This window comes from Typopeltis vanoorti, chromosome 11 (assembly GCF_054136105.1).
Source record: "Typopeltis vanoorti isolate ZY-2024b chromosome 11, IOZ_Tvanoo_1.0, whole genome shotgun sequence".
Taxonomy (NCBI): domain Eukaryota; kingdom Metazoa; phylum Arthropoda; class Arachnida; order Uropygi; family Thelyphonidae; genus Typopeltis; species Typopeltis vanoorti.
Window position 1 is genome coordinate 34909216 of NC_143559.1, and position 15784 is coordinate 34924999.

At 35.2% G+C, this 15784-nt stretch overlaps 1 protein-coding gene across 1 annotated transcript in view; it reads left to right on the plus strand.

The window, feature by feature from the left end:
• The window catches only part of LOC150101431 (pleckstrin homology domain-containing family H member 1-like), a 335105-nt gene that overhangs the window by 292956 nt on the left and 26365 nt on the right, over nucleotides 1-15784 (plus strand). Inside the window, exon 28 of the mRNA XM_090400895.1 lies at nucleotides 5930-6013. Within this exon, the coding sequence (XP_090257021.1) occupies nucleotides 5930-6013 (84 nt within the window). The remainder of the gene's footprint in view (nucleotides 1-5929; nucleotides 6014-15784) is intronic.

Here is a 15784-nt window from a genome sequence, read left to right on the forward strand (position 1 = left end):
TATTATAGATGCATTGCTATTTTATAGCTGAATAAGAATAAAGAGAAGACACTATCAAAGGATTCAAATAAAATCTACTTCACACTTAATTTTTGTATATTGGAGTGAATTCGGGAGAAAAGTAAAATATGCATTTGAAGAAATATACCGATAAACATTTACTGTAATTTTTAATTATCATCAACTGTTGCATCACTGCGCACTTGCACACGTAACATACAGCATTCTATTCATAAATCTAACAAAGAATAAATCTAAAAGCTACCTAGCGCAAGAATTGAGATCTAAATGCATGTGACTGATTTAAAAAAATAAAAATCCAAGTTGTTGCTTTCTCCGTGCAATAATTTTTAGCCAATCAATCGCTTCGTGCATTTTATGGACGCCACACAGTTATTACTCAAGGGCTGCTCATAAATTTGAGTGTGTACTGAACGTGATGAATTTTACAAATCGTAGCACATAAGTAAGACAAATAGCAAGTCGGTTTTCTTATAAAAATAACATAAATTACGCAACTCCAAACCTATAACTATAGGAATAAATCAGGCCATTTCAGCATTGAGACATTTTTGCATTTAGGGATGAACACAAACTATTAATTCAATTCACAATCAAGAAGTTGATTGGGAAAAAATGCTGTCGTATATTTTGAAAAGGTTTCGAAAATGCTTGATTGGAAAATGCTGGGTTCAAATCCCGACTACAACGCCAAAAACTTTTACAAAAGATTTTTAACTGAAGGTAAGTTAGCCTTTTTCATGCGAATAAGAGTTTCCCCAGAAAAATCATGTTTTTTTTTTTTTTTAATTCTGGCAAGAAGGAAATTTTATCTGAATGCAATGCACATATCTACAGTCATAATATAATCCCCCCCCCTTAAGGGATGCAGCAGAAGAATGACAAGTCAATTACATTAAAAATTCCTGTAAATCCCTAACAAAGAGACCCAACTCATCCTTGGATGGAAGAGAGAAATCCTTCAGAATTACATAGTTCTGCTTTCTTAACACTAAGACCTTTTCTAGGAAGTGCTGATCAAAAATTTGTTTTTTAAGGGTCGGTGTTAAAAAACTTTTTACGGATTGTTGCTGAAAAAACTGTTTTTAATATTTAATGTAAAAACATTAAATATTAAAAACAGTTTTTAATATTTAATGTTTTTACATTAAATATTAATTAACCGATCCGTAAAAAGCAGTTTTTTAACACATTAAAAAATGTGTTAAAAAACTGCTTTTTACGGATCGGTGCTCAAAATGTTTTTTAAGGATCGATGTTTAAATATACTATTTTTAAGGACCGGTGCTCAAAATGTTTTTTAAGGATTAGTGTTAAAAACATTTTTTAAGGATCAGTTTTTAAAAAAAAATGTTTTTTAAGAATCAGTGCTCTAAAACTGTTTTTTTAAGTATCGGTGCTCAAAACTGTTTTTTAATGATCAGTGTTTAAAAAACTGTTTTAAGGATCGGTGTTTAAATATACTATTTTTAAGGATCAGTGCTCAAGATATGTTTTAAGGATCAGTGTTTAAAAAACTGCTTTTTAAGAATTAGTGCTCAAAAAACACTTTTTAAGATCAGTGTTAAACGTTTTTTATGGATCGGTGCTCAAAAAACTGTTTTTAAGGATCAGTGTTAAAAAACGTTTTTTAATAAATGTCAAGAGATTTTTTGTGATAAGAGCTGAAACACAGACATTTTTCCTAAATATATTTATTTACGAAGACAGTTCCGTGTACTTTATACTCCAACAAATGCAAGTTAAAGTTAATTGAACTAATCGATGCAGTCCACAACACTAGTCTATTGATATCAACGTAAACCAAAATAGGAAGCTACCGCTATATGCTAAACAGAATACACGCTATGCCTTTCGAGATATATATGTGCATCCTTGGGCATAGCAGAGCAGATCCACTGCGACACACACACAGAACATTCGTTTTTACTGGTTCTTAGAACGAACTTCGGCACAAACCATTCAACGTTTACCCAGGAGCGGATGGAGACACGGTTGCTATAGAAACGGGTGCTGGTCGAGATGGGGAATGCAATGATCCGTTATCTGTTGCAGCTGCTAGTGACAGCATCAGTGATGTACTGCCAACGTCTCTTAAAGAGACATACTTAGAGAAAATAAAGAGCTGCGATGATAGGATAGTCACTTGGCTTTTCCATGGCCAGCCTGGTAACTTGTTAGTTGGTGATTGGTAAAGGCTTAAATACTTAGAAACCACCGTCGGAAAGTCAAGCAGAGAACCCGCTGAGCTCTTTTCTCTACTATATTCGCTTTCAAGATTTTCAAAAGATCTCCACCACTAGTAATCACAGCTTAACCTTAACTGTAATCCGCTAGTGTAACCTTTAAGACATTCTCTATGCCAACGCTCCGAATCACAATTCAGTGGCATCTTAATTGTTACCAGACCTTGATATACTGACAGCATTGTTAGCTTTAACAATGGCGAAAGGGAATGTGCTCATTATTGAAGCGAAACAGACATATTCATAGAAGAGGCCAACAATATCTCAACAATGGGTGGAAATAAATAACAATTCGCTGCAGCACGATTTAAAATAGCTTAGTGTGGGCAATACAATTCTGGTAGTTTTTTTTTAAAAGATGACGAAGCTAATAATGGATGAAAAAAATAATACCCGCGCGCAACTGTATATACGCTAAATATATCTTAGGATATTTTTAAGGTTTCTTTTGAGTACGAGGCAGGTGGCCAAAGAAATGTCATTCAATGATGTTCATTCGTTTGATGATAAACTGTAATCATTTTTGGGACCTTCTGAGTCGAGCGAATTGTAGTCTTATAAGAAATCGATAGATGCCAGTTGGTAATGTCTTCTTAAAGAGTACGCGAATTGCAAAATCACCTCAATCTTTGTGATGTTGACCAATTCTTGCGATTTCTTTTAATTTTTTTTTTTTTACTGTATTGGAAGCCATCTTTTTAATGAAGATGGCTTCCAATACAGTAATGGATTTCGACCACGAAAAACATTACTTTATCTCACATATAATCAGGGGCGGCTCGTGCATAGGCATTGCGGAACTGCAGCACCTCCAATTTTTCTCGATATGTAAATATATTTATTAATTCATTTATATTTGCTCGTAATATTTAATTTTATCATCAACAATCCTAAACAATTCTCTTATTTTGTATAAAAAATAATAAGAATCCATCTTGTAGCACTTAGGAGGGCGAGGGACGCTAGCGGCATATTGCTACGCGTGCAAGCATATGCACGTCATAGTGAGAATGCGTGCTATTAGCGTAATGTGTCAGTCGCGCAGTTCCACTGTTGTTTATATGCAGTTTGCGGCAGTAGTAGTGTGTTCGTAGTGCTTATCGTGTTTACTCCGTCTCTTTAAATATTTGGACATTACAATTAAAAGATTTAATTGTAATGTTCAAAAATTGTAAATCCATTCCTTTAATTACAATTAAAGGAATGGATTTTATTTTTAAGTAATTTTGAATTATACCAAACTGCATAATTTTGTCGATAATAAACAATATTTTTTCATGTTTAATTTTTACCATAATTTTGATATTTTATCCAAACATATATACACTGTACTTACAGTGTGTGTATATATATATTTTGAAAGTTGCAGCACCCCCACGATTTCAAGCCACGAGCAGCCACTGCATATAATGTATAACAACATTACTATCCATTTATTCACCCTTCACCGAATAATAACTGCAAAGAATGTTTCTTAAAAAATGGAACAATTAAGAATTACCATCCTATTTGTAATGACTGTAAGAGAATACAATGTTTACAGAAATAGTTCTATTAGGTCACGCTTCAAAACAGAAGCCTAAAATTTCTAAATGTCGTGCTAAATTTCTTTTCGTGGGTGTTTTAGAAGCAAGAATAGAGTCCTCTCATTCCCCCCCCCACACACACACACTAGCGAAAACACTTTTACCAATAATTCTTACGTGGGGATTTTTTCCAACCAAGTACTGTCTTACATGATGAGAGTGGGTCGGTGGTTCTGGGCTCTTCAAGACGAACTACGTCCCGTGTCGCAAGGCTTCCCTTGGGCAAGTATAGTTCGAAGAGTATATCCAAGGATTCCGTGGGCCCACTGGTCGCCTAATTCTCCTAATTTGAATCTCAATTAAACATTCCGGAGGTCAACTACCGAACGAAGTAGCCTCAAGGATGTTATTCTGTCTAAATGGTCCAGAAGACTTCAATACACCTTTCGTGGTCTAATGAAGCCAAGGACAAGACGGGTACAAGCGATTATCTGGGCCAAAGGAGGCCCAACACACGTTACTAGGCGTATGGGATATCTTGTAGGGTCCACGTTTTGACTCATAAGTGTATGTTTATATATGAGGGGAAGTTTTACTTCAAGAATGGTTACAAACAAATAATTATTAAGAAACCGGTGAATGTTAATTTGAGTTTTTTTTTTTTTTTTCTGTCAGATGACGAAATATCCCCATTTCATGATCATGGGCTTCTGCAAAAGATTAGTACAGGGTTCGGTCCTCTTCATGCACTGGCTTGAACAGGATCAACTTTTAGAGAAGTCTATTAGTATTGCTTCGCATATAATCATATTAGTTGGGGTCGTCACAAAGATAAGTAATTATAAGTATTCTGTAAACCTACGTAACAATGACTTCAAACGTTACAATGAAATCGTGGTTGCATTGTTGGATCGTTTTCATCTTGTTAGTGCCAAAGAAAAACCTCAATAATAAACCCTCAAGAAAGTCAATTTCTTCTTAGATTTCAACCTTTTTTTTTTTTTTTTTTTTTTTTTTCGGTCCGGTAGATTTTAATCGTATACGTAATACTTCTGGATATTCTGTGATGTATTGGATTTTAAGCTTAATTAAATGTCTCTGTTTTAATAGTGAATTAGATTTTTTTTTTCAATTTAAATTTTTATTTTGTTTTCTTCGGGATAATTTAAGCTAACTCAGGACCTTTCAAGTTTAACATTGTTTTTAATTAGAAGAAAAAAAAAAAATCTTCAACGAACATCTACATTAAACCATTATGTTTTACAAGTGCATTCCTATTACGAAACACCACCATCCCCCCAAAGTAAAACAACGGTTATCTCTCACAAAAAAAAAATGTTTCCTAAGAGCCACGAATTATTTGATGTTTATCTGTCTTTGACTGGTGCGAGTCACTGAAAAAGAAAATTAGGACATCGATGTTGACCTACTTTTCCCGGAACCTTAGTACATCATTAATTAATAACTGACAGAATCACTCTTACGTGGCGAGCATCAAACCATTATGGCGAACACAAACAACCCTTGAGGTAACATCTTGGAGCACAAAATTTCTTATCTCACCGAGACCAAATTGCTATTTGGGAATGGATGTGCCTTAGTAGATTGTAGGTTTATTTATTTGAGAAGTTTTCCGCCACTAGATGGCAGTACTGTTCCGTACTACGTTTGCAATTACCTATACCGATTCATCTATCTACACCTGATGTTCCCTTAGGCACGAAACACTCATTCTTGCCACAACAATTTCTCCCCACGGTGACGTCATCGGATAATTAAACAATCAGCTGTCTCATTCTTATGATAATGGAAAGAGGCGTGGCTGCTTTAAATGTAAATTTCCTCACTGTGAAATACTAATTATTGTTTCGCTATCGGAGCGTGTGTTGGAGTTACATAATGCACCAGTGTTTCTTTATGGGCAATCTATTCTTAAATGCGCTTACTTATCCTTCGTTACCTGAATTTTCACGTTTTATGTCCCATAAACTGCTGCTGGGTTGGAGAGTGCTCTGTAGTAACATTGTTTACATCGCAACAATATCAACGTCGTATTGTTAGCAGATTGCGTAATTAATTTATAGCATATATTGTTAAATCTTTTTAAAAATCTACTTTTTTTTATTTATTTTACAGACTCAACTCAAGCCTTCCGATGTTACTACGGTGTGGTTGGCAATCACTGAAGAGAGTGTCACCCTCCTGGACTATGTCACCATGGTAACGTACTAGTATTCACTTTTAAACACACACACACACACGTCTTTCAACCACCTATACTTAAGACTGATTCTATCATCCTTGCTTTCTGATATTTGATCCAATTAATACTTTAGCGAGTTTTATTCGAAGGAATTTAACATCTTACTTGGGGAGTTCCATTCTCTCCATGGTCAGCTATATTACACAACGAGCAACAAGTGATTTTTGATGTGGGAGTTGTAATAACTCAGCACATTCAGTCGTGTGGGAGTGAGCACTACACCCACATAGAAACCAATTTCGAGACCTGGAAAATAATCCGTGTCGGCCTCAATAAATCAATACTTGTAGCACGTGATGTTCAAGAATAGAGGGAAAAACCTCCACAACTGGGTAACCTATTTATAAAATTCACTTAAGAGAACTTTCAGGTTACTTACGTCTCTCTCCCTGATGGCAGTATTTGTTGTTAGTTGGATTATGGTTTGAGGCAACTAAGGTTACGGAAAATCCTTAGAAAAATATCTGTTAGATTCCAATCCTCGTCAATTATCATTCTATTTTCTCGCCCAACAATCTAAAAAAAATATTTTATATACTTTATAATTTATTTAGTGAGATTATACAATAGAAGTGAGGTCCCATTGGGTTTCTGTAATATTGTAATGAACTATCTGCGTCACCTTGCCAGGAATAACTAATGCATCACTCTGCCAGTTATTTCTTGTCCAGTACTCCTTATTATGAAATGTGATATTGCAATTAGGAAACTGAGTAAGTCTCAAGCTAGTGTGGAGTTAATTTCTCTGGGTACTCCGGTTCTCTAGCCTTCATAGTTTAGGAGAGCCATAAAAAATAAATAAGAATGTTGTTTAATATGAGTATTGTTGCTTAGTTGTAATCTGATACATTTACCTAACAGGATTTGCTTCTTTTTGGAAAAATGATAGCAGGACGTTGACCCAATTGGTTAAACCAATAACTACAAGAAACAATGAAAAGATAGTCAAGGACATAATAAATATAGGAAGTTCATGGATAAAAATATATTGAATAATCTTCAGCAATGGGTTATATATAACACTGACTTGAAGAAAGATGGCTATATGATCATGTAATTTGGCAATGTTAAATATGTCAGTAGTACCGTTATGCGTATACAAAGTATCATTGAGTAAAATAGGTAAGTACTTGACTAATTGCTCTTTATATCACTGTATATTAACTAATACAGGTATCTCTTGCTTAACGCGGTTTTACTTAACGCGGCGAAATTAATTGCGGCAATCCCTTGATATACGCGGCAAGAGTTTTGATTAACGCGCCTTTAACCCTGCGAAGCTCGCATCTGATCTAACAGATACTGTACTTGCAAAATGTTTAATATGAATATTCTTACACAATTCAGTGTATAGCTTGGAGGTCATGAGTAGCTGCGCGTGCGTGTGTTAAGAGTGATATTCCGCACTGTTTTTTGCTGTCAGTTTGGTTGAACACTTTTTTTTTTTGTCAAGGTTTGTGATATTTGACAGTCAATTGTATCTGAGAGATACCGCGACCTCCGATGTCAGTATAGTATGGTTTAGTTTTTTTTTTTTTTTTATTCTTTGTTCAATAATTTCTAGATTGTAACTGAAAATAAATAAACCATCATGTATTACTGAAATAGAGAGCCAAAGGCTTATTTTTTATCATACATGTCCTCTAGGACAGCGCTTCCCAAACTGGGGGCTGTACGTTTTGTTGTGGGGAGCGTGAAATAATGAAAACAAATTGAAAATGTTTTAAGACTAAGTAGAATTTTTTTATCTTAAAAGAAACGTATTTAATTTTTATTTATTATTTATTTTCTGTTACTTTTTTATATTTTAATGAAAAAAAATGACACATTGGTGCGGGTTCACAAATTTTGCTTCCTGCGTATTTCGGCACTTAATTAGTAAATGTATGCTATTCATATAAGTTTCATTTCAAAGCAGAAATCTAAGAATTGCAGTTTCAAATATTTCCCCCGATATTGACTTTTTGTGCAGCAGTATTGAAACACATCCATCACATTAAATTGTTATTAAACTTCTTTTATGTTTTAAATTCTTTCTTTATTACTAATCGTTTTACGTTTCATGTGCTTTACTGCAAATGTACAATAACAAGATATCTATCTATATAAAAATATGAGATAATGTGCCATGTCAAATGTGTATGTAAGATGCTAAAAATGTAATATTTGCATTTGATTTTTGCAATATTCGCTGTGTATGTTTTGTAATGAATATAAATACAATAAATATTATAATAATATATGTCTATATTACGAATTTTTTCGAGGGGGGCGTGAAATATTTTAATTTTTCCAAAGGGGACCCTGACATCCAGAAGTTTGGGATGCACTGCTCTAGAAGACGTGCTTTACATTTATGGAAAATATTAAGGAAAGTGATCGGAGCTTACTCCACCTTTACTACGAGTTGCCCATAAGGTTGTTTATGCTTGCATCCGTCGAAACGTTTAGTTTCTATATATTCGGCACGAAACTCTTGTAGTTTCTATATTCGGCTATGAAATAATGTTGGATTCAATATCCACTTAATTTCTACGATCATGTATTATATTCGCAGTGTTTTTTCTTTGTTTTAGTGCTTGTTTGCCAAGGTCTGGAGAGTCATTTTGCTTGTTATCGTAGAATTTATGTAGATAAGAAAAAAACTAAAACTGTTCAAACGACTCTTGATAACTTCTTTTGATAAAAAAAATTGCAGTAACTAATGTAGGTACAAGTATTTATTAAACATTCACTTTTTATCTTTCCTAAAAGAGTACCATGTAAAACGAATTATTAATACAGTAATCCATCATAGACGAATTGTAATTTTTACCATTGATTATTAGATTTGATTAACGCGATTTTGATATACGCGGTAACATCGAGGGATTAATTACCCGCGTTAATCGAGGGATACCTGTATATCATTACCTGAAAGTAAAGATAGTAAAAAGATGAGTAAAGGCAGCGGCCTTAATCATACACTGATGTCTCAGGGCTTTCAAAATGATTTGTAACTAAAAGAATACTGTTGGGAATATTCTGTAAACCTACGTAACAATGGCTTCAAACTACAAATGTTACAATGAAATCATGGTTGCATTGTTGGATCGTTTTCACCATCTTGTTAGGGTCAAAGCTTATTACATTACTAGGTGTGGATGTAACAGAAAGATTTGAGTGATGGTGAGCATCAGAATCATAAGATGAATTACCTCAAGACAAGCGTCTTGCACATGTGAGTACTTTTTCGATTTATTGCTTTTTAGGTAGGTTATATTAAAATCATTTATTAGCCAGGTGACATTTATAGCAGAAGTACAAAACTTACCCGTTATGGGGGGGGGGGAGGATTTTGGCTCTCCATTAGAAAGGAACAAACTTCAAAGACTAGCGCACGTGCATCTAATTCGTATTTCTGCATGAGAAAAAAATTGACGGGAAACCTTCGAAATGTTAAAGCTTGCTTTAGGAAAGAAGATAATGAACATAGCACAAACATTTCATGGGTTTTTCCAACTTGGAAATTTGAACTCGCATCCGGAGAATTAAACATCACGAATTCATGTCCAAGAATGAAAATATTAACAAATATTTCTCTTTAGTGACGAATATAAATGTTAGGGGAGAGGAGGATGTGGTGGCAAGAAGAAAAAGCGTAATTATTAGATATTGGTTTGTCAACCATAACAATGCGCCCGCTCATTCCGTTTTGTACGTAAGAATTTCTGGTCCAACTTTTTCATAACTAAAGCTGGCACGGATGACAAAACATTTCATGACGTCATCTCCTTTAAAAAACTCAGTGGTTCTTTGCGGAGTTTAAAAGAGATGATCCGTAAAAAAAAAAAAGGAAGTTTTTGTAATCATGCTTTTAATAACATCATTAATTCTATAAACATGTCTGGAAATAAATTCATTTTGCCAATACGGTTACATGGTAATCTTATTGGTAAAATTTGAACCCATGTGCGCATTTAAATTGACCTTCGTGGCCATTATCTTTGCATGCTTAAACGCGATACTATATAGCTACAACACTAAGCACTTTTTTCCTCTGTTTTCCTACCTCTTTCGTAAATGACGTGTTTTGTATGGAACTCCAGAACTGCATCGAGAAGATGCATCGAAAACAACATCTCTGCGTGCATAATTTTCCTCTCTGCACCAACACAAAGCCGGTGTGCCGGTGTTAAATAGTGTATATGTGGCAATACGTGATGAGAATATTGGGCTGAAGGTGAGTTGTGGGGGGGGGGGGATATCTGATGGAGTACGTTAATTATTCTCTCCAGCGGCTAGGCGTAACTTCTGGTCGCAAGGATGAAGGGGGGCATCTACCATTAATAATACATAACTTAACCGTCCCTAATTACAGATTCGCCATACCTTGTGGTTGCATTTTACAACAGCTCTCTCTCTCTCTCTCTCCAATTCTCTTTCTGACTGAAGTTCGTGTGGTGTGTGTCGCACCAAATAACCGCGGCACGAAAAGGTTAGAGCTACAAACTCAAACCCATATTTCGTGGATTGAAGGGAGAGCGCAGTGATGGCAAAACAGCACGAGATTCTAAATGAAGGGTATTGATTTTTGTGTGTAAGACAATCGAAGTGTACTTTTCACTGCAATAAGACCGGCAGAGTAACGGAACCAACCGTTCGGATAGGCAAAAAAAAAACAAAAAACGTGAAATTTCTTGTTTATCTCTAAGTGAAAGTCCTAAAAGGCTCGCGCAAGCTCTTCGGTTTCATACAAAGGCGATAACAATTATCTTTTTAAAATTTAAAACACTCAAATGCCAATCGTAATCCGCAGAATAGCATTAATTATTTTTTTCTCCCTTTAGGTGAAGGGTTTAAAATGATCCCTTGGTAACTCAGACCGTGAACAACTTGCGGAGAACCGAGTTAAGCAAAAACGCTGTCATCTCTGTATAAAACCAAGTCAAGATTTCACGTTCTGGATGGGATTCAACTCTACGTCTGTTCCAACCAAGAGAATAAAAAAAAGCTGTTTGGAATTCATTGACGATATTTCAGCAGCAGTGAGAAAACACACAGATTGCTCTGAGCAAGTAGAACTACTACTGTTGCCATGGAAATGACGTCACGTCCATTCTAAAACAACTCTTTTGTTATGATAAAGGTCGATTAGTCTTTTTTTTTTTTTTTTTTTTCAAATCTTTAAAAGTCTGAGACGAATGTGACGTCAATTTTGATAATAATACATTCTTTTTTTTTTTTCAGAGATAGCAAATACATCTTCCCCCTTTCGCCAAAAGATGTCAAATGGTTTTTTGTAGCGTAAATATTTATACATAAACACGAATGCCTGTGGTCAAGCTAAGGTTGGTCTTTCAGCGTGTATTCCATTAACTGTAAAAAATTAATTAATTACAAATGAGAAAGATATGAATTTTTCACTGTTTCATCTAACTTTGGAAGTCCTCTTTCTAGATAAATTATTTTATTATTTTATTTTTTTTAATAAATCCAATTTACTACGCAGTTTACAAATAACCGTCGGCAACTGTGATAATTCTAGCAGTCTACTGCATTTGGCTGAACGCCAACTACAATTCAGTCAAACCATAAAATGATGACGTCTGATTATGCTTCTTTCTGTATATTCCGAATAAAGATATCTTTCTGATAAGGTGGTCAACAAAATCCACAGAGGTTCTGTAAAATCTTCAGTAACTTTCCCGATTTTTAATATGACTCTTAAATCTTGTGAAGATAATTTCATTATCTTTCTGGTTCTATGTTAATGAAGCTGAGGAGTCCTGTTTCTATTATGATCACTTTCTCCACCCCACCCCCTATTTCTATAGCAAAAGAGATGAACAATAATATATACAATATGTATCGTGACGTTCTTAAGTTCGATAACAGATGGCGCCATCGGCGAGTTTCTTTTCCACTGTTTTCAGAATCATCGACCAGTTTCATCAAATTAGCTTTTTGGTGCTTCTACAAATGTTGGAGTAGTTTACGTCGAAAATGGTTAAACCAAGTCTGCCTTTATAAGGATTCGTTGTTTGTGTAGAGAGAGAGAGAGAGAGAGAACGAAGAGGAAATCGTTTTATATAAACAAAGTGGGCGTACTTTAACTTGAACGGATTCTCCAACAATACTTGAATGAAGATGAGATGGGGGGTTGTTTACACAGTTTTAAGTGTAGGCTGTTCGTGTTTTATTAGTTCAATGAGTTTGCTATTGTTTACCTAACCAGAAAAAAAAGCGATTAAATAAAATCACGAAATTTAGGCAAAACAATTACTGTGTAAGAGAAGCTACTGTTTGCAGCCACACGTTTAAAAAAAAATTGAAATAATTGTTGACAATATATATAGAGGGCGCTACTGTACGCGATCACCATTGTTAAAAAGAGGATTTTGTAACATTTTTAATATTGTGTATAGAGGGCGCTACTGTATGCGATCATCACTGGTAAACAAAAACAAATACTGTAATTGTTTGTCGATATAGAGGGCGCTCGTGTACTACTCATCCACCGAAAAAGTTAAAATGAAATGATCTTATATTTGATATAGAGGGCGTTACTATTTATAACATATGCAATCGCGAATGTTATAAAGGAAGCCAATAAAAGAACAAGAATATAATCAGGAAATATTTGAACGTCTATAAGAATATTGATATTTTCTGTCGAATAATTGTGTAAATTAGGAAATTAAATAAAACAACGATAGTGATTCAGCAAATGCTTTTATCTCGACTTGTATATTGATGTTTGTGACAATACTTGTGCATACCGCATTATTATACCGCATGTATCGATGCGTGTACCATCTTTAAACTTTCTGCACCCCAGAAATTTTATTTATGAAAAAATGAAATGTGAAATAAGAACGTAAAACTGAATTTAACTAAAAAAAATTAATGTTGTTATTTATATAAATTTGACATATAGAGGGCGTTGTATGCAATCGCTAAGGACGTAAAAAAAAATTCAGAATGAAATAATTTTTGAATTAAAGAGAGAATGAGTGTTTGTGATCATTTCTTCTTTTTTTTTTTCTTCTTCTTCTTCTCGTGTCAACGCTATCGTAGCATCAAACCAGTGTGTGTGTGTGCGTGTGTAACTTAATGCAGCAGTAATTTTGCACCACTGGTTAGGTGATTAATGGTTTTGCTTGTGACAGATCCTGCAGGTGCCTTTGATACCTCGACGCGTGTATGTTAAATGGGGATGGCTCATGTCGATGCCCTGATCCGAAATGGCACCGACTGCACCTTCGATTTCGCTACACTCACTTGCTAATTCAAGACAGAAATGAAACCTTATCAATACTCAAGCATTAGACATTTCTAGGATGAAGAAGAAAGGCAAGAGTCGAGGGGGTGGGGGGGGGGAGTATGATAAATGATTGCGAACTGATCGCTTTTCTTTGATGTATCAGAAGTTAGATGTTAAATGGGAAAAATGATGATGGGAAATGAAGATACGTGAAGGGGGGGGGGGCGAGGGAGAGTGATCAAGACGAGTTAAATCCGTCTGTGGCAGATCTTACTATGCATTGTAATAAGGGACAAAAGAAAAAGCTAAAAAAAGCTGAGTTCTGTACGTTTTAATGAATTTATATTACAGCTATATTTTTTTTCTGTCAAAAAGTAAATTTGAAGCAGTTTATTCATAGCCCGTTAGATGGCGTTACTTTCTAACAATGCCTTCCCCCCCCCCTCTCCGTTTTATAATATTTCTCGCAATGATTATGGTTTTCACGTGCAGATGATTTAAATAATGGGTCAATTGTGAGTTTGAATATTGCAAAGTAGACTCTTCCGGTAGCATTGAGTCATCGCAGATGGGGTGCAAAAGAAAACTGCACAGCTGGGAAATAGAAACCATGATAACGCTCGGATCATTTAGTTTTTTTTTTTTTTTTTTTTTTTTTTTTTGTCGTACTAGAGGGTGTTATAAATAACACCTGACCACTTACAAGTAATAAATATCAGCTTTGTACATCTAAAATAGCAACAGTACTTAACCGTTCGTATCAAGTGACCAATGATGACCAAAATCCGGTGAACTTGATACGGAGAACAAACCGGAAGTTAGAGGGGGGGGAGACTGTCGGCTGTGTCCGTTTAATGCGCGTGCTAAAGGACGGATGGAGGGAAAGAGAGAACATAATGCTAATAGAGGGGCTGCCCTGTTGAATGTTGGTGAATCATAAAGGCTGCTTGGGGTCGATCAGTGTTCTATAGTTAAATGACGGGAGGGTTGACGCCATCCTAGATATTCCATTCCGTAGATTGCTATCACGTCATGTACATAAAACCTCCGGCAGTCGTTTATAACAATTATCTGCCAGGAAGATGTTGTCTATAAAGTGTACAACCTCCGCTTTTTTTTTCTTTTTTTTTTTTTTTGACAGCGAGGGTAAATGACAATATCATATATTTCCATGCTGTTCAAGTTTATAATAGCTTTTGTTTCCGGTTGATTCACCATCAACCTGAAATATTTAAAATAAAAATTATTGTAGCTATGTACTGGCGAGCACTTTTCGTCATTGAGTTCACCCATCATTTTGTCGCCCATCTTAGATGAGTTTTTCCCACACTTCGAACCATATTTCGCGAGATGAGCGATCACTTCCGAGAAGGGCTGTTAAAATTCTAATACTGATATTAAAAAAAAAAAATTGCGTCTCCCAATTACGTATTTTCCGACAGGAATTTCATGCATTTATAAGGTGACCGGGATCCAGTAATATCATTCCCAATAGTTAAAATGCAAAACTTGGGTTATTGCCTTGAAAATGATGTTTTCAAAAAACGGGGAGTTGCCGACAGCGCCCTCTTTGGGGAAGAAAAACTTGTCGCTAATTTGACATTATACGCACACATATTTGTTGTTGTTCACAAGAAAAAAAGCAGTGTCTTCTCCATATGAAGCAGATCAACTCCACGTCCGTTTGGAACCTTCTTTAAGATTTCTCTAATTTTACACGGGATTCGAACTCAGGTGCTTCAAATATGAATTTGTAGATTGGGAGCTCTGCAAATTTATAAAAATTATGTGAGCAGTAAAAACGAAAGATAAAAGAAAAAAAGAATGAACGATGGGCTTAAATCAGAAAATAAAATTCTAATTGTAAGGTGGATATCGATGACATCAGCGCTAAAATAAGGAGGCCAAACAAACATTTGATGAAGGCTAATAGAAGCAGACGCTCTCTATTACAGCATGAAAAAAAAAAGAAAAAAAAAAGACGAATTGAAAGACAATGCAAGCAAATTTATTGTTGGTAATGCAACATGCGGATAAAAAAATAAAAAAAAAGGCCCAGATTCATAAACTTTCTTTTTTTTTGCGTTGACGTTGTCGCCACCGGTTGGGGTCTAGTACGTCACTATCCCAAGTAATGTTCGCATCTGAACAGGTGGAGAAATATCCAGTTCTGTTCATGTTTGCATCTATTTCATGCCACCAAAGAATCCTGATGTTGTTTTAATGGCTTTATTTTAAATATCCACAGCAATCCTCCCATTTTTGTTTTCTGTTATGGATTAAATTTAAATCTCTCCAACCCTCCACACTTAATGAAACCAAGATCCATTACCGACATCCCTCAGAATCTAGCCAGGGATCTCACAACCATCTCAGTGATTTGTTTAAGTGCTGCACATCATTTCACTGTTCGGCCAGATTAGGAGTGGATATCGATCACCTAAGCCTGGCCATACAAAGCACCTTTACCAACAAGATGCGA